The sequence below is a fragment of the Phascolarctos cinereus genome, unplaced genomic scaffold (assembly GCF_003287225.1).
Source record: "Phascolarctos cinereus isolate Bilbo 61053 unplaced genomic scaffold, phaCin_HiC Scaffold_4;HRSCAF=312, whole genome shotgun sequence".
Taxonomy (NCBI): domain Eukaryota; kingdom Metazoa; phylum Chordata; class Mammalia; order Diprotodontia; family Phascolarctidae; genus Phascolarctos; species Phascolarctos cinereus.
Window position 1 is genome coordinate 18,153,361 of NW_027555847.1, and position 24,622 is coordinate 18,177,982.

The window sequence follows — 24,622 nt, forward strand, 5'->3', positions numbered from 1 at the left end:
CTTTCATAAAGCTACAACCACATGCTAACATTTAGTAAAGTTAGAATTAAACAGCAAAGGGTGCCTTTGCTGTCTGAAGCTGAAAGTTCCATTACCTTTGGCTTTGTGGGGGGGGTTCTGATCATGCTGATCTCTTTCCTGAACAAGAAAGGAACTCCCCTTGGAGGGTCTGCTTCCATGAGTGCTGCTTTCCTGGCCATATAGCCCAACCCCTTCATTTGACCAATGGAATAAATGGAACCCTAGAGAGGTTCCTTTAGGGGTCCCAGGCCAAACAGGTCATCTGGGATTCATACCTACAGAGTTTGCCTGAGAAAGGGAACAATGGTGCAGAATGATAGATTGAAAGGGGGAGGGGCGCCTTGGACAGCACTTCACTGAGCGTGTTGGGCGGGACACCAACTGTGGGTTTCTTTTTTGGATATCAACTGGAAAATCATTTGTTGTTCTACTTCAAATTATAACGGACCCAAGTAGTTTTTTAAAACTTGTCCAACTTTTAAAACTTGCAAAGCGCCTTATAGATTATCTTATTTGAACCTCACAACAACCCTGTGAGATAGCAGATGTTGTTATCCCCACTTTACAGATGATGAAACCAAAGCTCAGGGGGTAGCAGTCCATGATCACATAGCAAGCTTGCATCAGGAGTAGGTCAGCTGTCTTTCCACTATTCCATACTGCCTCTTGAATATAATCATCTTAATTGTCAGTTATATTGGTTGACACCCTCTCCCCTAAACACACACATACACACCCATACCATTTACTACTTAAAATACCTAGCATGTGGTGTGTTATCTGGCTGATCAACAGTTTCTTAACTTAAAATACTAAGAAAGATTTAGATCTCTAAAGGATTTGCTTATCTTTTTTGGTGAGGAGATAAAGGATGGTTGAGGTTGTTAAAACCTGTGTTAGGAAAAGGCCTGAGATCTTATAATCACACTCCCCATGCCTAACCCCCTCCCCATTTTATTTTGAATTCATTACTCTGTTTTGTTTTGATGCAAAAGATACTTCTCGGCAAACACCCAAACAAACAAATCCTTCTACAAAGCACAACTAACAAAGGCATGTGAAGAGCATGGATAGAACAGATGTGGAGAGTTAGAAGGGACCTTAGAGCAGGATGTCCCAAAGAGAACACATTATATCTTCCCCACCACCACCACCACCCCAGCCTTCACCTCTTTCCTACTTCTCTATGACCACCTTGCTGCCTAGTTTTGCAATCAAGGTACTTTCCATCTGTGACTCCTCACTCTCTCACACACCTCCCTCTATCTGATCAGTTGCTAAATCCTATTGTTTCTTCTTTTTCAGCCTCTCTCCCCTAAGTCCACTTCTCTCCTCTGACACTGTCTTCCCCTGGTACTGTCCCTTGTCACCTCGTGCCTGGCTTTTGCAGAAACCTTCTGGTGGGTCTCCCTGCCTCGTCTCTCCTCACTGCAGTCATCCGCCACTCAGTTGTCAAACTGATCTTCTTGAAAGCAAAGTTCTGATGATGTTACCTCCCTGTGCAGTAACTCCAGTGGCTCCCTGTTAAATCCAGGGTCGAATAGGCACTTCTTTGCTTGGCTCTTCAAGCCCTTTGTCTCCTGGCCCCTTCCCACCTTTCCAGTCTTCTGACATCTTACTCTTCCCCCATACTCTGCGATCTGTGACATTGCTATCTCCTTACTATTCTTTCATCCCATGCTCCATCTCCCAGCTCTGGGCATTTTCTCTAGTTGTGCTCCATACCTAGAAGACGCCCCCTCCTCGTTTCTGCCTCCTGGCATGCCTCGACTCCTAGCTAAGAGCCCACTAAAAGCCCTTCTGTAAGAGGCTTTTGCTGGCCTACCTTCATACGAATGCCTCTGAGATTAGCTTCCATTTATCCTGGATGGGTTCTGTTTGTGCATCATTGTTTGCAAGGCATCTCCCCCATTTCGACTGGGAGCAGGGCCTATCTTGCCCTTCTTGATATCATCAGTGTTTAGCACAGTGGGTGCTTAATAAATGTGTTGGCTTGACTTGACTTAAGAGCCCACTGAGTTCAGCGCTCTCATTTTACAAGTGAGAGAACTGATGTAGGCAGTGGGGAAGTCATGTTGTCAGGGTCCCACAGCTAGGGGGGATTTGAAGCCAGGCCCTCCTGACTCCAGGCTCAGCTCTCTCCGCCTCACACTGTGGTGTGAACACTGAGGGTGGTGCTTACTGAGCTAGAGGGCTGCTGCTGCAGCTCCATCTTTCCTTTACTCTCACTTCACCCCCAGGTTCCCCCGTCTGCCAGACTCTGGCTTTCCAACACAAGGCAACCCGCCACACTCACAAGCCACAGTTTGTTCAGCAGTTCTCAGTTCACCAGACGTGCTTCCTGAGGTGGTTCTCACTGTTGGACAAGCTAGTCTTCACTTGCTGTTAGGGAATAGCTCCAGGGTTCTAGGCCAATAGTGGAACCTCAGGGGCAGCAGGTAAGAACAAGTTAGCCACTTTTCCTATTTAATTCCTATGTATTCCTGAAATGGCCAGACTTCCACAGCTTTCCCAGTGCCTTTTGGTTGTTTTAATTATTGTTCATCTTTTTTATGGAACATATTTTTATTTATTTCATGAAATGTTTACCAATTACATATTAAAAAATTTCTAAACTTTTTAAATTTTGAGTTCTAAATTCTCTTCTTCCCTTCTGCCCCTCCCCTCTCCTTGAGAAGGCAAACAATTTTATATCAGTTATACATGTGAAGTCATGCAAAATGTATTTCCATATTAGCCATGTTGCAAAAAGAAAACGCAGACCAAAAAAACCAAGAAAAACAAAGTTTTTAGAAGTGTGTTTCATTCTGCATTCAGATTAATCAGTTTTCTCTGTGGAGGTAAATAGCATTTTTCATTATGGGTCCTTTGGAATTGTCTTAGATCATCATCTTGATGAGAGTAGCTAAGTTTTTCACATTTGGTCATCTTTACAATATTGCTGTTACTGTGTACAATGTTCTCCCGGTTCTGCTCACTTCACTTTGCATCATTTCATATGAGTTTTCCCAGATTGTTCACTCACACACATGCACACACCACCCCCTACCCTGTCATTTCTTATAGCACAGTAGTATTCCATCACAATCCTACATCACACCTTGTTCATCCATTCCCCAATTGATGGGCATCCCCTTAACTTCCAATTCTTTGCTACCACAGAAAGAGCTGCTATAAATATTCTTGTACAAATAGATCCTTTTCTCTTTTCTTTGATCTATTCAGGATACAGACCTAGTAGTGATAGCTCTTTGAGCATCATTCCAAACTGCTCTCCAGAATGGTTGGACCAGTGCACAGCTGCACCAGCTATGCATTAGTATCCCAGTTTTCCCACATCCAGCATTTGTCATTTTCCTTTTCTGTTATGTTAGCCAATCAGATAGGTGTGAGGTGATAACTCAGAGTTGTTTTAATTTTCATTTCTTTAAGCAGTTTTTAGAGCATTTTTCATGTGACTATTGATAGCTTTAATTTTTTCTTCTGAAAACTGCCTGTTCATATTATTTGACCATTTATCAATTGGGGAATGACTCTCAGTTTTAGAAATTCTTCTCAGTTCCCTACATATTTGAGAAATGAGGCCTTTATCAGAGAAACTTGCTGTAAGTTTTTTTCTGTTTCCTATTTTCCTTCTAATTGTGGTTGCACTACTTTTGTTTGTGCAAAAGCTTTTTAATTTCATGTAATCAAAAGTATTTTACTTCCCATGATCCTCTTTGTCTTTTGTTTGGTCATGCACTCTTCCCTTACCCATCGATCTGACAGCTCCACTAATTTGTTCATGATATCACTCTTTGTGTCTGAATCATCCATTTTGACCTTATCTTGATATATCATGTGAGATATTGGTCTATGTCTAGTTTCTGCCAAATTACTTTATAGTTTTCCCAACAATTTTTGTCAGGTGGTGAGTCCTTACCCCAATCTTTGAGTGTGTCATTGATCTTTGCGTTTATCAAACTCTAGATTATGATGGTCCTTTACTAGTATGCATTGTTTACCTAATCCATTCCACTGATCCATCACTCTGTTTCTTAGTCAGTACCAGATTGTTTTTGATGGTTGCTGCTTTGTAATATAGTTTGAGATCTGGAACTGCTAGGCTGTCTTCCTTCACATTTTTTTCATTGATTCCCTTGATGTTCTTGGCCCTTTATTCTTCCAGATGAATTTTGTTTTTATTTTTTCTAGCTCTTTAAAATAGTAGTTTGATTGGTATGCCACTGAATAAGGAAATTAACTTAGATGAAATTGTCATTTTTATTATCTTGGGCTCAGTCTACCCGTGAGCAATTAATATTTGTCCAGTTGTTTAGATTTCTCTTTATTTATATGAAAAGTGTTTTTTGATTGGGTGCATAGAGTCCCTGGGTTTGTCTTGGCAGACAGACTCCCAAGTATTTTGTGTCGTCTGCATTTATTTTAAATGGAATTTCTCTTTCTATCTCTTGATGCTGGGTTTTATTGGTAGTGTGTAGAAATGCTGATGATTTATTTGGGTTTATTTTATATCCTGCAACTTTGCTGGAGTTCATTGTTTCAACTAGTTTTTAGTTGATTCTCTAGGGTTCTCTGAGTATAACATCATTTCGTCTGCAAAGAGTGATAATTTTGTTTCCTTGCCCGTTTTATTTTAGTTTCCTTTTCTTGTCTTATTGCTATAGCTAGCATTCTAGAACAATATTGAATAATAGTGGTGATAATGGACATCTTTGCTTCACCCCTGATCTTATTAGGAAGGCTTATCCCCATTAAAGATAATATTTACCCTTGATTTTAGATAGATACTACTTATCATTATAAGAAAGGTTCCATTTGTCCCTATACTTTCTAGTGGTTTTAGTAGGAATGGGTGTTTTATTTTGTCAAAGGCTTTTTCTGCATTTATTGATGTAATCATATGATTTTGTTGTTTTTATTATTGATAATGGTCAGTTACGCTGATAGTTTTCCTAATATTGAACCAGCTCTGCATTCCTGGTATAAATCCCACGTGGTCATAGTGTACAATCTTTGTTATATATTGCTGTAATCTCCTTGCTCTAGTGTTTTGTTTAAAATTTTTTCATTGGTATTCATTAAGGAAATTGGTCAATAGTTTTCTTTCTTTGTCTTTGTTGTCCTTGGTTTAGGTATCAAAACCATATTTGTGTTATGTAAGGAATTTGGTCGGTCTCCCTTCTTTATCTGTTTTTTCCAGTAGTTTATATAGTATTGGGATTAATTGTTCCTTAAATGTTTGATAGAATTCACTTGTAAATCCACCTGTTATTGGTAATTTTTCCTTAGGGGACACATTTATGGCTTGTTCAATTTCTTTTTCTAAGATAGGGTTATTTAAGTATTCTGTTTCCTCTTCTGTTAATCTGGGCAGTTTATATTTTTGCAGTTATTCATCCATTTCACTTAGATTGTCGGTTTTGGTGCCATGTAGTTGGGCAAAATAACTACTAATAATTTCTTTAATTTCATCTTCATTGGTAGTGTAGTCAGCCTTTTCTTTTTTGATGCTAGTAATTTGGTTTCCTTCATTCTTTTTTTAAATAAAACTAACCAATGGTTTATCTATTTTATTAGGCTTTTTTTAACTTTCAGTTTTATTAATTTCTCCTTTGATTTTTAGGATTTTCATTTTGGTGTTTAATTGGGGATTTTAAATTTGTTCTTTTTCTAGTTTTTTAAATTGCATACCCAATTCATTGATCTGCTCTTTCTCTCTTTTATTGATTTACACCTTTAGAAATATAAAATTTCACCTAACGTACCGCTTTGGCTGCATCCCACAAATTTTGGGATGTTGTCTCATTTTTATCGTTCTTTTTAATGAAATTAATTGAAATTATTTCTGTGATTTGTTCTTTGGCCCACTCATTCTTTGGGATTAGATTATTTAATTTCCAATTAATTTTTAATCTTTACTTCTATGGCCCTTTATTAAATCTAACTTTATTGCCTTATGATATAAAAAGGTTGCATTTGGTATTTCTACTTTTCTGCATTTGGTTTTGAGGGTTTTATGCCCTAATACGTGGTCAGTTTTTGTGAAGGTGCCTTGCAAAGCTGAGAAAAGGGTACACTCCTTTCTATTCCCATTCAGTTTTTTCCAAAGGCCTCACTAGCATATCTAACTTTTCTAATATTCAGTTCATCTCCTGTGCTTCACCAGACCAACCCTGATGGGCTACCCCTAACCTAGCTTCTCAGTTCCCTTTATCATCGAGCCATTTGGCACACACTGCCAAAGGAATCAACCCTGATAGGTCTACACCTAACCAGGCTCATCAGTTTCCTTCATTACCAGCCCATTCTGGCTCCCGTTGCCAAAGAAATCACACTGGGGCAACACTGAACTATTCAAAGGGAGCTTTGCCCAACCCGTAGCACAGTGCCTGGCACATAGTAGGCACTTAGTAAATCTTTATTGACTGGTCTGTTTTTCCTACTCTGTGGAAAAAGACAAGGATGTTCATTCCTCCTTGCAAAAGGAAGAATTCCATCAGTGCTTGGAGAGGTGTTTATATTTGTAGGTAGGTGAGGGTAGGGGATTGATAGATAATTGCTGAGTACTTCTAGAAGGACAGCGGAGCACAAGGCTGTTTGTCATGTGGACCAAAACCAGTTGTGGCAAGTCTATGAGCTTGTAAACTTTTTGGTTTGATGACTAATATGAAAAAGATTTGTCATGTCACACGGTGAAGCCCTCTGGCCCTAGCATTCTCTCCTGGAAAAGCATGATTGATGACTAAATCCATGGTCCTGTGATCTCCAAGGTTATTACAGCTTTAATGTTATAAGAGTTTGTGATACTTAGACAATATTCTTCTGCTTGTGCTGTGTGACTATGAATCATGGAAACTACAATCTCCAAAGAATCACAGTCGTGAGTGACTCAAAGAGCAAAGAAGTGTCAGTATTCTATGGCCTGTTACCACTAGTGATTTGCATGCAGAAAGTAGTAGGAAAATAAAAAATGTAGGATTGGAAAAAGAAATGGGTCATGCAGTCAGAGCAAGCAACCCACATGGACAGCCCAGGTGAAGCAGGGGCACCCACAGGATGTTAGAAGATGTGGGGATAGAGAAAATGGGTTATTGTTCACAGAGGCCCCCAGGGAAAGGACCAAGCTCCACCTCATTTCAACCTGGGCTCTGAGAACTTGTTTTTAAAAATATTTTGTAAACGGCCTTTCAGGATAATTGGTTTCCTTTGTAATCCTATGCATTTGATTTTGTGCATTTAAGAACGTTATTCTGAGAAGGGGTCCATAAGCTTTACCCCCTTAGCCCAAGGGTTCTGTGACATAAAAGAGATTAAGTAGCCCTGGATGTGTGGGAAAGCCTCCGTAGAAGAAGCTGTGGAAGGATGGAAGCAAGAGGCATAAGGTTGAAAAGATGCCTAATTTACCACCAGCATGTACTGATGGAAAGAATACTGACATTGCTGCTTGTCGGTATAGGAGCATAATGCTTGTTGTAGGACTCCAGCCAAGACCCTACTAGCCCTAGCGGCCGACTTTCTATAACCCTAAATTCTCCCCTTAGAACATGGATTCTTAAACCGGGGTCTCTGAACTTAGGGGTTTTTAAAAAATATTTTTATAACTATATTTCAGCAATATAATTGGTTTCCATAGTACATAGTTCTGTGTGCTATGTTGTATGCATTTAAAAAGGTAATTTCGAGAAGGTATCCATAGGCTTCCCCAAACTCCCAAGGGGGGGGGGGAGAACGACACAAAAAATGATAAGAATCCCTAGACTAGATCTTCTTGCCTTTTGTCTCAAGACTTTGATCTCAAATACTAAGAAGCAAATTATACTTTTTTCATATAAAGTGTAGCCTGTAGCTTTCAGCCTGTTCTCTTTCTGCATGAGTCACACACACACACACACACACACACACACACAGTGTCCCCACTTTGTTTTACAGTTTTTATAGGTATTCATCCCTTTTGACCCTACCACTCAGTTGTGTGGGTGTTCTATAGTGAAAGTATGACATACATATCTCCATTTTCCAGATTTGGGGTTCAGTTAGTTGCCTAGGGTCATATTAGCAGTAAGTGACCAATTTCCTGGATATAATCTCAGATGTCTTCTGATGAAATCCACCACTGTCTACACTCTACCAATCTTTGTGTTTATTAGATCTTGTAGCCATCTTTTCTAGGAAGAGGGTAGGAGGAAACAGGGGAACTCTGGGCATGGAAGACTGCCCTAAAGGGAGATAAGGACTAGAGAGGAGATTTTCAGGCCACTCACCTCCCCAGTAATGCTTGACAATTTGAAGTAGACTTTGTCCTCACCTCCGCTACTCTTTGAAATATGAATCCAGTTGTGAAATACTTCTTTCGTCTAAATACATCTAAAATCTGAGATAATATTTCTGAGAATTTTGTCATCTTTCAGCTATTGCTTTTCAATTTAAGTCTTTTTGTCTCTTCCTGAGAAGTTGCTCAAAGCCATTGATTGCATGCCTGTGCTGAATACTAGCTTTTTTAAAAAAGATATAGCCTGGTGTTTCCTTTAGAGCAGGTATTTTTATATGAAGCCAGTCTCTCTTAGGCAAAGTAGATGCCCACCTACACTGTCTGGTCTAAGAGCTGGGTCTCATACAGCCCATAGTATTCAGGGCATTGCTTTTCTGTCCCATCTAGGCTGAAATTCCCACCATTTGGCAGGAGCTAATGTTAATCTTCTGAAGGTACTCTTTAAAATGGGCATATATTTCCTGGGATTGAAGGAGAGTCCCTGTTTGGGGCTCTTCCCACATGGCCAGCTTATGTGATCAGATTCATTATCGTCTTGAAAGAAGCTAATGAGTTAATGAGACGTATGATAGCTAAATTTCAGTAGAAGGAGGAATACGGCAGCAAGAAGTCTTGCCCTTAAGGCCCTTTAGAAACAAAAATTATTGTTTTTTATTTCAAAAATTTATGTCTTTAACAAAATAGAAAAGAAAAAAAAGGTTCCAAGGAGGATGATGGGATGATGATGAGGTAAATGCCAGAGAAAACTTTCTTTTGCTTGTTATCTCTGCCGAGGAGATGACATTTGGATTGTCAAGGACAGAATGAAAGTGGCTAATTGGTAGCTTAAATTCAAGTTTAACAAGGACGTAATTAGAAAGCATCGATCTCTCCTTGATAAGTTCAAGTCACCAGTCCCAGAACAGCGCATCCTGGGGCCTGAAAGCACTGGCCAAGCTGACTGCTAATCCGCTGGGACGCTTTTCCAAAGGTCAAGGAGAATGGAAGAAATGTCACACAGCAGGAGAAAGGCATCTTTCTTGATTTTCAGAAAATAGACAAGAGTTGTCCCTGGACTGTAAAGCACTGACCTTGACTTCAATTTCCAGAAAAATTTCAAAACAAATGATTAAAGGGGGAGGAAACATGTAGAGGGAACATGTAGAAAAGGGAAACAATACCCCCAGTAGCCTGCATCACCTGCCTCATCACAATAGGGGGCTCCTAGGTTGGCCCTACATCCCTTTTTTTGGCCTTGAAGATGACTGTTCCTAGAGTTTATCTAGATTTGAGCAAAACATTTCAACAAGTGTTTCTGCTTAAAATCAACTTTCATAATCTTTCATCACAGTGGGAAGGGCTTTTCATAGATATAGATATAGATATAGATAGATATAGATATATATATATATAGAGATATATATATGTTCGTTTTGGGGGATCGGCTCCATCTGAGATTTACCTTTGTTCCCAAATTTGACCTATCATCTTGGAATTACTAGAGGTAGAAATCAGAGTTCAAGCCTTTCTTATTTGTGCATAGGCAATTTGGATTTATAGGATTTACACACACACACACACACACACACACACACACACCAGTCTTTTTACTTTTATTCTATTTACATTGCTTTTTCTTGTACAAAAACAAATCTTTATTTTCATGTAATCAAGTCCATCCATTTTGGGTCCTATTTCTTCTGTTTGTTAAATAGCTGACAATTTTTCTCCTTCCCACCATTGAAACAGCTTTGTCATTCAATAAATTTCCAACTTTGTATGATCTTTTAAAAATATTTAAATCACTGGAATATTTAAATGTTTAATTTAATAATTAATTTAAAGGAATATTTAAATCCTGTGGAATTTGTTGTAGTTTATGGTGAGAGATGAATCTAATCCCTGTCCCTAAAAATTTTTTTTAAATTAACAAGCATGTATTTTCTCTCCTCATCTCCCCTACCAAGAAAAATAAAACCCTTTAAAACCATTGTGACAAATATGCAGAGTCAAGCAAAACAAATTCTTGTATTGTCCGTGCCTGTTCATGTATGTCTCGTTCTGCAGCCTGAGTCCGCTGCCTCTCTGGCAGGAGCTGGGTAGCATGTTTCATCATCAGTTCTCTGGAATCACGGGTGATCACTGGGTTGATCTGAATTCTGAAGTCTGTCAAAGGCTTTACGATGGTAGTGTTACTGTGGGAATTGTTCTCTTGATTCTACTCCCTTTACGTTGCATCAATTTATGCAGGTCTTCTGGGTTTTTTCTGAAACTGTCCCTTTCACCATTTCTTACGGTCCAATGATAGTCCATGATTTACATGCCGTAACTTGTTCAGCCACTCCCCACAGAATGGACGAACCCTCAGTTTCCAATTTGTTGCCACCACAAAAAGTTGCTATAAATATATTTGTATTTTGGTCCTTTTTGTCTTTCTTTAATCTTTTGGGGGAATAGGTCTACTAGATATATTGCTAGGCCAAAGGGTCCAACATTTTTTATTAAGAGCTTCCTCTCCCAAGGTTCTGTGGTCTTGAATTTCTGAAAAACTCAGTGGCTCTCTGGTCCAACCTATGCCTTCTCTCGAAGACCTCCAAGGAGAAGGAAGCCTCCAGCTCCCAAGGCTTCCCCTTCTCCATCCAGCTCACTCCACATTTCAGGAAGGTTTTCCTTGAGTCATTGAGCTTAAATTTGTGTCTTTGCCACTGCCCCCCATTGCTGCCACTTCTCCCTTCTGGAGCTGACCAGAACACATTTAATTCTTCTGTATGACAGATTTATAACAGCAGTTTGGGACCAGGTCATTTCACAAGAATTTGCAGAAGGATTGCCGTTAAGGAGCACAGACTTAGTGAATGCAGATCGTGCAAGGAAATGGTAGAAAGTGTGTACCACATCACGATGGGCTGCACAAATTTAGTACTTAACTGAATAGTGCCCTGGACCTAGAGTCAGGAACACCTGAGTTCAGACCCTGCTTCTCACTCTTACTTGCTTCCTGCTTCAGTTTCCTCATCTGTAACAACCTTCCAGGGCTATTGTGAAGATAAAATACAGCAGTATTTGTAAAGCACATTGTAGACCTTAAACTGTACAAGTGCTAGCTAGCATTTTATTAATGCCTAGCAAGATGGAATGAAACAGTAGAAGCACCCTATTTTTCATAAATTAACAGATGACAAAACCCTGTATAGACCTCACGTACTCATCCATTAAACTGTAATGCTACCAGAGCATTACCACAGACCCAAAGGTTGCCTACAATTGCCTGGAGAGAACATTAATCTGCAATAATTTAAGAATAAAGAAGTAGGAAAGAATTATAAAACCAATCAACACATTGAACAAATGTGACACAAAGATAATGTTGTGGACTCGTGCAGCCCCTCCCCCTCTGCTGCTGGAAGTAGGGAGGAGCGTGTCGCTTTACAGTGGAGACCTTCAGTTTCCGTTTCCATTGTTATCATCATTGTGCGTATTGTCTTCCGATGCGTACTTTTCTTTGCATCACGTCATGCAAGTCTTCTCATGCTTCTCTGCAGTCATCATCTCTGTTGTCTCTTATAGCACAGTCCTCTTGCATTGCCTTTAGGTACCACAATTTGTTACACCAGTCAATGGGCATCTGCTTTGTTCCCCGTTCTAGGCTACCACAAAAAGCCTGCTATAAATATTTTGGTGTGTATGGAGCTTTTCTTGTTTGTAAGTGGCTTCCTGCAGGTAGGACAGTGGAATCTCTGGGTCACAGGGTGTGGACATTTTAGGCATTTTATTTGCATAATTCCAAGTTGCTTTCCAGAATCACTGTACCAGTTCACAACTCCACTGACGTGCATTAGGGTACCTGTTTCTCCACAAGCCTTCTCACATTGACTTCCCTTCTTTTGCCATCTTTGCTAATTTGCTTAGTCTGAGGTGAAACGTTAAAGTTGTTTTGATTTGCATTTCTCTTCTTTTTCATGATCTAGAGCATTGTTTGGTATGGTTTTAGTAGATTGCAATTTACCTTTGAAAATGACTTGTTCATATATACCTATCACTTGGGGAATTACTTTTGTTTTTATCTATTTCTCTTAGTTCTCCATTTATGCCATACTGCTTTCTAGTTTTCCCAGCAGTTCTTATCAGATAGGAGCTCTTCCTTGGGTTATTTATGTTTCCAGCTTTATCGCACACTAGGTTATTGAATTTCATGATTTCTGATTCTTCCTTGTCAAGACTGTTCTAATGAGCTACTTTTCATTCTTAACCAGTATCAGATGGTTTTGATGACTGATGCTTTTTAATACAGTTTAAGATCTAACCCTAATGTCCCCTGCATCCCTGCCTTTTTTTCTGTGTTGCCCTGGATATTCTAGATATTCTTTTGTTCTTCCAGATGAATTTGTTATTATTGTGTTTGCCTTTAAACAGTATCTCTTTGGTAGTTCGATATTGCACTAAATGTGTAAATTAGCTTTGGTCATGTTTTCATTTGTCTACAGTGGTATGCCTAGCCACAGACAATAACTATTCCTCCATCTATTTAAATTGTTCTTTATTTTTAAGGGATATTTACAAATTAATCTCTTCAAATACTGAGTTTCCTCTGGTAGATTGCCTGCTAAAGGTTTTGTGCGTTTGTAGTCCTTTTGAACGGGACTCACCTTTCTGTTATTGTCTCCTGTGTTTTATTATGTCAAACTGCTGTTGATTTTTGTGGGTGAGTATTGCTAAAGCTATTGAGCAGATTTCCCCTTTGACCCTAGAGACAATAGGGAGCCATTGGAGTTAACTGAGTGTGGCCCTGACACGGTCAGTTCTCAACTGTAGGGAAATCACTTTGGCACCTGTGGAGAGTAGGAAGCTTGGATTGTGGAGAGGCTTCAAGTAGGGAGACAGTAGAGTCTCTTGAAATATCCCAGGTGAGAGGTGATGAGGGCAAGATGCCCTAAGGGGGTGTCTGTGTGAGTAGAGAGAAGGGACCAGTGGGTGCCGGGAGATGTTGTGGAGGTGGAAGCCTTAAGACACAGCAAGGGGTCAGATCTGAGGAAGGGCTGAGAATGAGGGGGATGCCCAGATTGTGAAGCCGGGCGCCCCTTAGGACAGTGAGCAGTGACCTTCTTATCACTTCGTCCACAGCCAGTTGGTGATTGGATTGGTATTGCTTTCAGTTGACACATGTAGTGTTGCCTCCATGATTGTGTTGGCTTTCCTTGGTCACGGTGCATTCATATCTTTAGTTCTTTGGTAGTTGTCTTTATGTAGTTGGCTTCGGTAGTACAGCTTTGGGGGGGTGTCTTCATGAGTTAACATCTAAGAATTTGATCCACCTCGTCATTATTATTAATGGTATTTCTCTTTTTATCAATTTCTTCTTTTGAGTGACACACAGAAATGCTGGTGATTTTTGTGGGTTATCTTCTACCAAAATATTTTGCTGAATTGATTTATCCCAATAATAAAATGGAAAGAGAAAGGATTTGAGGTCAGAACAGCTGAATTCAAATTCAGGCACTGCTGTGTTGCTGTCATTTACTAAGGTTAAATAAGCCTTTCACAGCTAGGTTTTTTAAAAAGCTCTTCAGAGTTATTTCCTAGATTTCGTCTTTTGCTATAATTAGCATTTTTTAAAAATGTATTTAAATAGTAAATAATAAGAATGAACAGCCTTGTTTCCTTAGCAGGACCTCTAATGTTTCTCCACAAACAGACAACACTCTTTTTTTCACATAAGTGTTTTTTATCAGCTTAAGAAAAAAATCTTCATTTCTTGTAGTCTGCCCTGCCTTCTTTTGGATTTCGGTTATTTGATTTTCTTCCCTTTTTGATTAAATTTGCTAAGGCCTTATTAATTTTATTGATCTTTTTTAAAAAAATTACCAAGCTCTTTGATTAGTTTAGTTCTCATCTTATTAATTTCTCCTTTAATTCTGCCAATTTCTCATTTGTTTTTGGTTCTTTAATTTGTTCATTTCCCAACATCCTTAACTGGCAACTCACCTCATTGATTTTCTTTTTTCCACTGTCCTTGTTAATATAAGTGATTAATGATCCAGTTTGCCTCTGGCTTCTTCTGCTTTGCCTACATTCCATGAGTTTGGGGTATGCTGTATTTCCATAGGGAAAGGCAGTCAGTAAATGTAGAAAGAATATGGGTATGGGGGAGGGGGGGTTCTGGACCATTTGGGTTGAAGACACCCTCCCCCCACACATACACCCCCCTTTCTAGTCTTCTTACCCTTTCCATCCTTCCCCTCCCATGTACTCTTCAGTCCAGTGACCCTGGCCTCTTGGCTGTTCTAGACTCTGGCTCTGGTCATTTCCTCTGGCTGTCTCCTGGGACTGGAGTACCTCCCTCCTCATCTCCACTTCCAGGCTTCCTTCAGATCCCAGCCAAAGCCCATCTTGTACTGCAGCGGGGTCTGACTCAGACAGAAGTGGGGCAGGACACTAGTGTGGACAGAAAAGATCTGTGGGCTCCACAGTAACTTAAATGTTACTTATGGTTTATTAACATTTTAATGTAGTTCTGGGGAGTGTTTTAGGTCGCATGCCTGTTTGAACCCTCTGTCCCCCAGGAAACCTTTTCTGATCCCCTTCCTTCTAACTTCCTTCTGTGATTCTCTCCCATTTAGACTGTATATGTCTTCTGCCAATTTATTCTGTGTATTTACTTACATGTTGTGTCCCTCATCAGATTGGGAGCTCCTTGAGGACCAGGACTGTCTTTCGCCTTTCTTTGTATTTCTACTGCTTAGTCCAGTGTGTGGCACATAGTAGGGCCTTAATCAGTGTTTGTTGACTGACTTCTGATGCAGTACTCTTAAGAATAGAAAGTGTAATGTTCAATCAAAGAGGCATTTATGAAGGTGGCTGTCTTGTGCCAGGCTTTGTTCCAGGCTCTGGGGATAGAAAGCAGTCCACACCCTCAAGGAACTTTATATTCCACTGGGACAGAGCAACATGTGTCTAGAAAATGAAATACAAAATATATGCAAAGTAATTTCCTGGAGTGCGGCATTAGCTATGGTAGGAAGGGAGGAGCAGCTGGGGTGATCAAGCTAGGCCTCCTGTAATAGATGATACCTGGACTGAGCTTTCAGGTAAATTAGGGATTTGTTGAGGCAGACATGAGGAAGGAGGTGAGGCCTTACAAGCCCAGAGGGGAGGGAAACAGCACCTGGCAGCCAGTTTGGAGCATAGACTATGTGAAGGTAAGGCCCTCGAGAAAAGGTGGTGCCAGGCTGGGAAGCCCCCGAGGAGTTTGCATCTTCTCTTTGGCATCTGCAGCTCTGGGGGCTCCTGTCAGCACCACATCCGCTCTCTCCAGGGGGAGACGACTCACCAGGACCCCCCTGCACCGCAGCCAAAGGCGTCCCTTGGCCCCTCCTATCATTTGGGTAAGCCTCCTTGTTTATCACTTCGTATTTTATGACAGTTAACTCTATCCTCTAACCTCTAACCTCACAGTTAAAATTTTGCCTTTTGGACATTTAGTTTTAATTTTGTGCCCCAGAATGTGATCAGTTCCAATGGAAGTTTTGTGTTATTTTTTAAAACATGTCCTGCTTCTGTCTGGTTGTTGCCATGTTTTTGAGGGAGTTTCTGGGCTGCCTTGGGACCTTTGCTTCTTCACCTTCCTACCAATGTGTTCTTATTCCTTCTTTATGATAACCTTGGGAGTTCTCTATCGGTGGTGGCTGGAGGCTCACCTCTGACCCATGCTAGGGCAGTGCCCCAGGCAGCTCTCCGTGGCTCCCAGATGAGAGCAGCTACAGAAGCTCGTTGGAAGAGGAAAAAGAAAAATCGTTGGGTCAGACAGCATGATTGTTTTGGTGACTCCCCTTCGCTCTGCTCCTTTGACCCAGAAGGTCCCCTGTTTTCTGTCACTCTTGGCTGCAGGAGCCTGGAGGCAAGTTCATCCTTGCTCCTAATTCAGTTAAGCTGACCCAGACAGTATGACCTCCCATCTCTCTTCATTCCAACCCTGTGTCCTCTGGGAAGGGAAGGGTGCTAGCCTCCCCCCCCCCCAGCCAGGGCAAGGGCCAGCAGTGCCGCTGGCTCCCAGCCTTGTTTTTCTGCTGTCATGCCACAATTGATATGCAGAGTGCATCAGCACAGGCTCCCAGGTGACCCAGGCCTGCCAGTCCTCCTCTGCTTCCATGATTAAATACCCACCCACTGCTGCTTCTTGTGAGCTGGCAGCTCTGTGCCCAGGCTACCATCCCCTTCCCCCACCATCATAGGCGCTGCCCTCTCCAGCCAGGAGGGGAGAATAGGCCTGTACCAGAATCAGCACTAGTGTGGCCCTCTCTCCCCTTCCTCATTGGCCTCTCTCTTGATAGCCCCAGGACTAATGGTGACCTGTCTGCTCTGCAAGGGCTGGAGGGCCCCCTCCTCTGATGGCTGCTTAACGTCTTCCTGGCTGCCTCCTCATTAAATTGTGGGGAGCGGGAGGAGCGACAGGAAGTTTGAGCTGCAGTGTTGGCTGAATGGGCCAGTGCATTGGGGGAATGATCTCATCTCCCCATTAAATCATGAGCTTTGGGGCCAAGACAATTTCTGGTTCATTTTATAATCTCCTTTTAGCATGAATTAGGTACCTAGCAAAGAGCTGGCCTTCACCCACACATGTTTGGGCAATGAACTGCTCACGCAGGGCATGCTGCGTGCCCTGCAAAGGGTCTGGACAGGAAATGCCGGTCCCGGTTTCCCATAAAGCAGATAAAAGCAGGACTAGGCGGGCTCTGGCTCCATGACTCCTAGGAATCACTGGAGAAAGGGGTGAGGCCGGCCTGCCGTTCTCCATGCATCTTCATCATGGTTTTTGTCTTGATAGCGTCCTGCTTCCCTCCCTTCCCTCGATCTCTGCTTTCTGCTTTTCCTTGTTCCCCTGACCTTTGTCCTTTTTTCTTTCTGCCCGGCCTGTGCCGCAGTGCCTGGCGCATTGTGTGGTTTTTGTTGTTTAGTCACTTAGTCGTGTCTAGCTCTTCATGACCCCATTTGGGGTTTTCTTGGCAAAGGTACTGGGGTGGTTCACCATGTCCTTCTCCAGCTCATTTGACAGATGAGGAAACTGAGGCAAACAGGGCTAAGTGCCTTGCCCAGGGTCACACAGCTAGGAAATGTCTGAGGCCATATTTAAACTCATGTCCTTCTTACTCCAGAGTTGACACTCTGTGCCACCTACCTGCCTCCACCCAGCACAGAGTAAGCACTTAGTAAATGTTCTGTCAGTCTACCTGTCTGTGCTGTCTATCAACAGAGAAACAGCTAGGTGGCACAGTGAATAGGGCACTGGGCTGGGGTTCAAGAAGACTCATCTTCGTGAGTTCAGATCTGGCTGCAGACACTTCACTGTCTTTGCCTCAGTTTCCTCATCTGTAAAATGAGCTGGAGAAAATAATGGCATACCATCCCGGTATCTTTGCCAAGAAAACCCCAAATGGGGTCACAGAGAGTGGGACAGAGCTGAACAACAATCAGTCTGCCAGAGTGTCCTGTTGATCACCAATTTTCTGGCTAACTCATTCTTTTCTCTTTTAGGTGGAATTCTCCTATCCTCCCCTGATCACCGGAGAAAGCCATGACAGCCACACTTTACCTGAGGAATGGAAGTATTTGCCTTTCCTTGCCTTGCCTGATGGAGCTCACAACTATCAGGAAGGTAAGGGAGGCCAGGCCTGCTGTGGAGAAGCTGGGGTGTCCTGCATTCGAGCCATGGAAGATAGTACCATGGCTTCAGAAACTACTGGAGAGTTTTGCTGAGATGCCCATAACACTCAGATATTTCCTAATAAGTTCTATGGTTGCCGGAGGAAGCCTATGAACTCCTCAAGGGATCTTAGCACAGACTGTGCCAAGTGTTAATCCACCTAAGCAGGGAGTAGCGAAGCCTGGATTTGTGTTTTTGAGGCCTCCAAGGAACAAAGCCTGGATTGGAACCACTCATCTGCCCCTGGCCCTGTGGCTGGTGTGAAGAGGGGGGGCGGGGAGGCAGCCACAGGGTGGCTCAGCCAGTTCCCAAGTCATTATTTTCTGCTGCCTCCTTTCCTTCCTTTTAAGGTCCTGCTGCACATGGCATCCAGGGAGCATGCTGGGCAGAATTTCTATCCCTATCCAAGAAAGATATTGATGTTTTATTCCATTTTCCTTGTAATTACTCTCGAACCATATTATAGGTTTTTCAGACACTCCTTGCCTGCCTTTCTTCCCCTTTGCTGGTCTTTATCACAGCCCCCTAAATGAGTTTGATTCAATTCAGCAAGTATTTATTGAGTCACTGCTGTGTGCAAGGAAGTGTGTCAGGTGCTGGCGATACAAAGAACAGATTACACAGTTCTCCCCAGCCTGTCCCGACACAGAGTTGGTGTGATGATACAGGGTAGGGAGAAGATGTAGGGACAAAGGAGTCCTCCAGAGCCCAGCCTCCCCCGGTAGTGAGACCTTCTGACTGTAAGCCCAACCCTGCTAGATCATGGCACCTCTCATGGGTATGGGGCAGTGCCTCCGACGTGCCTCGGTTTCCATTTTCCGCTTGCATGATGTGGATGAAAGGATGTCAGTGGTATAGCTCAGGAGAGTGTGTTAGGGCCACCAATGAAGCCTTCTCCAGTGGGACATTCAGGAAGGCTCTGGCTTCTCTCTCTCTCTCTCTCTCTCTCTCTCTCTCTCTCTCGGTGCTGACTCTGACCGGGCTGGCTGACCAGGCGCGAAAGGCTTGGAGCAGGTGGTGTCTGTGGCCCCAAGGGCCTGGGTCTTTTGGCCGCCAAGATGAGTAAAGGGCATCTGCTGAGGCCTGCAGGGGCCTGTGCTGCTCACTTACCCTGGGCAAATCAAAGCCTGCTGAGCATGGCCCCAGAGCAAGCGGTCCCTGTCCTGAGAGACATTTGGGGGGCTTTGCTTTGGTCTTGTTTTTTCTAAACCAAAGAGAAACAATCTTGGAACCCAAATCTGTTTTCTCTTAATTGGTCTGAGGCAAAGACGTTGCTGCCAGAATTAAGAATCACGGTCTTTGCAGGCACAGACCGTCTGCAGATCATTGGACTCCTCGGCGTTTCCACAAGCAGCCATCTTGTTGCCTTTCCTGACCGTCACTTTGGCCATGTGGTTCTAGTCCCTCCACAGAGCTGGTATGGGGGTGGGGTGGGGTGAGGCAGCCAATATTCTGGCTGAAACTACCCCCCACCCCCACCCCCCACCCCAGGCCAGAAGTGAACTCCCAGGCTGGCTGGCCTTCCTCCCCTCCCCCCTCTGCCTCCTGCCTCCCACCTTCTCCTGTCAGGGGCCCCAACCTTTTTCTAAGGAAAAGCGATTTTTCCTTTCTTTGAAGCTCGAGGTCATGGTGGGGAGGGCTGTAATCACAGCCTTGTTGAGTGGCTCCTGCCAAGTTCTGTCATTGTGCTGGGGAATGAAAAAGGCCTCGAACGTGAAGTTGACAATAATCACGCCACTCCAGCTCGGAGCCCTTTCCCAACCTAATGAGCAGTTTGCACAGCGGATTCCAGGTTCAAAAGACTGAATTTCAATTTCTTTTGGTTTACTTCAAAATAATATTATTAAATGTGGAAAATTATTTCCAAATTGTGCCAAAGCTTTAACCTGGGGTAATTCAGCCCACAAAGGGTTGTGGGGGTATGGTCTGTTCACTTATGCTGTAGTGAGAAATGCAGTTGCCATAATGATGCTAGAAATGCAGCTTTAATAAGAGCGCAAACAACAGTGTTTAGGATCAGTATAACTTCATCATCTCATGTTATTGAAGACTGTTTATCTGCATCCAATTTTTATTTTATTTTTTCTCAATTATATGTAAATAAAAATTTTTAACATTCTTTTTTTAAAATTTTGAGTTCCCATTTTCACTCTCTCCCTTTCTCCCTCATTAAGAAGGCAGGCAATTTGTTATAGATTGTACATGTGCAGTCATGCAAAACGTATTTCCACATTAGCCATGTTGCAAAAGAAAATGCAGACCAAAAGAAACCCAAGAATAATAAAGTTTAAAAAGTATTCTTATATCTGCATTTAGACTCCATCAGTTCTTTCTCTGGAGGTGGATAGCATTTTTCATAAGTCCTTTGGAATTGAAGACAATTTATCTAAGCGAATTTGTCTGCTTATCTCTTAGATACTGTGTTTTTCCACCTGCCCCCCAGAAATGGAAATGGAATGACAGTATATGGTGTTTCTTGCTACAGACAGATTGAAGCCAAGGTATGTATATCGACAGAAAAAAGAAATCTATCTAGAAACAAGGTTGCCTGTACGCAGGCCACTGGAGTAGGACTTTTCCAAGTCTCTGTGGTGTAGCATTAAATTGAGTTCAGAATGAGGCAAAGTATGTGTGGTATACAGCATGTCCCAAAAGTCTTAGTGCCTCGAGGGCTTTTATAGCTTCAAATTGCACTAAGCTTTTTGATATACCCCGGGTAAATTCTTATTATAATTTATATTTTATAAAGTACTTCATTTCCATCCAAAATACATCCAGAGTCCCTCCCTGCTGTGTGATTTTTTTGTGTCCTTGGATTTTTCCATTGCTGGGATTTGGTTTGTAATTGGAACGATGGAGTAGACATTTTTTTAAAGCACCGTTTTAAAGTTTCAGTATCTTCTCACTCATTTCCAAAGCCAAAGTTTGACTGTTAGTTCCCTTGCTAGTGTGGCTCCTGGATGAAATGTACAACTGTCCTCCATTCTCTGTGGTCCCCTCTCCCTCACAGCCCTCACACCAAAGTTTCCAAGGTTCCTGTTGTTTCTGCCTCAGCAGCATCCCTCACTTCCCTCCCCACTTCTCCATTCACAAAACCTCTATCTCTTCTCAAGCCTTCCTCACCTATTTCCCAGTTTCACCCCTGTGCTCTCCGCCATCTACATAACTACCACGTGATCTTTTGAAGGAAGGTCTGACTGGGCCCTCCTTCTTGCTCCCAAACCTACATTGCCTGTAGACTGAAACACAGATTCCTTAGTTTGGCACTGAAGTACCTTCACAGTCTGGCTCCAGCCTGCCTTCTGGCCTCATTTCCCATTCTAGTTCTGCCTTCTGAGGGGAAATAGAATAAGCCTGAGGGCAGATGTTCAGGCAGCCCCCCTGTCCCACCATGTCTTTTCTTATGCAGACCACATGTGTCCAATTCTTCCCTTCACCCGATCCTGATCTTGCAGGAGCATGAGGCCTTCTGCCATCCTGCTTTTCCATCCCTACACACTGTTTCACTTAATGTCTTTCAAATGTGGTATCCACACCTGACCCCTCTCTCACTCTTACCATTGTCCTTTTTTTGCCAGTTTTGCCATTTTAGACATAGTCTGACCTGGGCAGAGCATGGTGAGACTGTCACCTCCCTGAGTCTGGAGACTGTGCCTCTCCTGATGTGGCCCAAGATTGAATCAGCTTTTTTTTTTTTTACACTGTTGTTTCATATTGAGTCTGCAGTGCGCTAAAGCCCCAGGGCCTTTTGGAGAAGCTGCTGTCCAGCCGCCTTTCCCCTCTTTCATCCTTGTGAATTTGATTTCTCGGTGACCCAAATGTAGGAACTGCCATTTGTCCCTAGTTAATTTCATGTTATCATATTGAGCCCGGTGCTCCAATCTGTCAAAATCGCTATCTTAATTCTGAGTCTGTTATCTCATGGTAGCTGTGCTTCCTAGCTTTGTGCCATTTGCTGATTTGATAAGCAAACCATTTATGCCTTCAGCCAAGTCTTTGATAAAAATGTTAGACATCACAGGACCCAGCACAGATTCCCAGGGCATTCCACTGTCGACATCCTTCCAAGTTGACATGGAACCATTAAGGACTCCTCCTTGAGTCTGGCCAAGGAGCCTTTTCTGAATCCTCCCAAATCTGCTGTTCTTGTGGCCACAGCTCCACCTTTTCCATGAGAAAAGTGTGAGAGGCTTTGTAAAACGCTTAGCTAAAATCAAGACAAACTCTCTCTTCCCTGTTCCCCTGTTCTCCTATTCTGCCAGTTTAGTAACTGTCTAAAAAACAAAAATGTGGCTAGTCTGCCATGAGCTGCTCTTGAGGAAGCCAGGCTGGCTTCTTGGGATGGCAGCTTCCTTCTCCAGGCTTTCTCTGGCACTTCTTATGTTCTGGGGTTATGCTGGGGCCGAAAGTCTAGATCTGTTGGCCTGGACTTCAAATCCCAAGGTTGGCCCTCTTGGGCAAAGTTGGTTATTTGCCCTTTTTCAGCCCTCGGAAGCGTTTCCTGTTCTCCTCAGTCCTCGGACGGTCATTGACGGTGTTTCTCCTGGAGGAGCTGCCTGTAGGCGCTGGGAGCAGCAGGCAGCAGGCGATTCCTTCCCTCCTTGCTTTCCTTCAGTTTCAGCCCCCATCGCTATTTGTGCTTTAGTGGTTCCGGTCCAAAATGGATTCTTCTTGAAAGAGGAAGTAGAGACCAAGCAAGAAGCCCATCCTCGTCCCTGTGGCTGCTCAGCACAGGCCCTTCTCTTCTGTCCCTTTCCTCAGCATGGCTTCCAGACCCGGGTTTTGTTGTCTGTCGCGTCATCCTTATTTGCGCTCTCATGACACCCTTTTTATCAACCTGTGTCGCACTCTTGTATTCATCCTATTGCTCTTGAATCTGCTTGGCTTGGTTGCTTTAGACAGGTCTCCCTTTTTCTTCTCACTGGTATGGTTTCTCCTTAGCTTCAAAATTCGTGCTCAAGAGCTTCCCATGCCTCCTAAGATGATTTCGCCTATAGAATTCTGCTCCAGGGGATGCTACATGTTCTTTCTCTGCGTCTTTTGAAATCTGCCGTGGTGCCTGGGAGACTCTACCTGGGTTTCCTTTCCTTCACAAATTTTGAGATGGGGGGTGGGAAGGAAGGTCACTTTCCCCTAAAATTTTTCTCCTGTCTACTTTAACCACCACTTCCTCCATGTGGGTGAGTGTTGGGTCCAGAGTAGCTGTTTCCCCCTTGGCTTCCTCAAGGCAAGCCCAGAGATGGTCGGCACCTCTACTTTTTGGCAGTAATAGCAGTCTAGCTGCCGTCTGGGATAAGGTCCCCCCTTACCACTCCAGTGTGTCTTCATGCTGGGCTTGCAGGCTGCTTCCCACTCTCCTCCTCCATTCCTCTCTCTGTCTACTCTGATGAGCATTCACCCAGATGTTCCCTGCTGTGCTTCCCCTTCCTGGTCCCTGAATCTCTTCACATGACTACAGTGCTATTAACCGCCCTTCTTTCGCCCTGTCTTTTTGCTGATCCTTGGCTTTTCAAATACAGCTACCTGTTCAGGGCCACATTCTCGTCATGAGTCCCATTGTGCCAAAGCCTGTGAGGTCAAATTTACTCCTTGTCTTAGGATTTCTAGGTCATGCTGTTTGTTCCCATACATTGTGCCGTTGCTGAGGTTTTGTGGCTGTCTCCTTTCTTGGATTCTGTGACTCTGAGGGCATCCCTGCTGCCCACTGCTTATTCTGCTTACATTTTAACCACCTTCTATGTCATCTAGCCTGGCAAATGAGCGTCAGCAGTCTTCTCCCTCCATACTGAGCTGGCAGGCCGCTAAAGCACCTACATGTATTTATATATTACATATAATATACGTATATATATATATATATATATATATATATATTTTACAAACTGTTGTCTAGCCCAACCTGGGATGGGACATAGGGGGATGTTAAGGACTGGTAAAGGGGTCCCCTGAACTTGTTTTTTTGAGTTGTTGTACTTTCCAGAAACACTGGACCTAGAGCGTGCCAGAGGCCCTGAATGTGACAAAGATGAAGGGCCTCCCTTCCCCCTCCCCCAGCTGACATAGTTTGTTGTTGGCATCCCAGACTGGACACCCTGTGTGTCCTTCAGAGTCAAGAGAGGTGCCAGACAGTCTCCACTAGGCTTGTGCAGCTTGGCCTTGTAGATAAGGAAACCATCTATCTTCATGATCTAGCAGTTTTCAAGGGAAAAGAATGTGGCTTTTGCCCTCGCCTTGCTCCTCCCCTTTGGGTTTTGTCCTTTTCCCACCTTTATTGCACCTTTGTCTCATGCCACACCCCTTTAGGTGGAGATTCTGGTATCACCTCCTTCCTTTGTCTTGCTGTCATAAATATGCAAACTTCTGTAAGGACTATGAACTCTTTGCTCTGGCTTTGGGTTCCACATGCATGTTCATTTCTCTTATAATAAACCTAGTTTTCATGTGTTTCATGAAGTTGTTATTTCCTGTTGACACTAGTCACACTTTCCCTATTCCATAATTATATAGTTATTCTTTGAACCCAAGTATATGAATTTACATTTATCCCTTTTAAAATTTTGTCTTCCTAGAGTCAGTCCCATGGTCACCCTCTTGGGACTCTGTAGATCCTACACTCTCATCCATCATATTAACCATCCATCATGGTTTTGTGA

General features: G+C 42.9%; 1 protein-coding gene across 3 annotated transcripts in view; it reads left to right on the forward strand.

Moving 5' to 3' along the window:
* Window positions 1-24,622, forward strand: part of AVL9 (AVL9 cell migration associated) — a 68,453-nt gene that overhangs the window by 2,844 nt on the left and 40,987 nt on the right. For all 3 annotated transcript variants that reach the window (XR_002321064.2, XM_020968934.2, XM_078152098.1), the window contains exons 2-3: window positions 17,801-17,921; window positions 20,385-20,470. Coding sequence is in view for 2 of the 3 variants with exons in the window: in XM_020968934.2 (XP_020824593.1) it covers window positions 17,801-17,921; window positions 20,385-20,470 (207 nt within the window). In the remaining variant the exon portion in view is untranslated. The remainder of the gene's footprint in view (window positions 1-17,800; window positions 17,922-20,384; window positions 20,471-24,622) is intronic.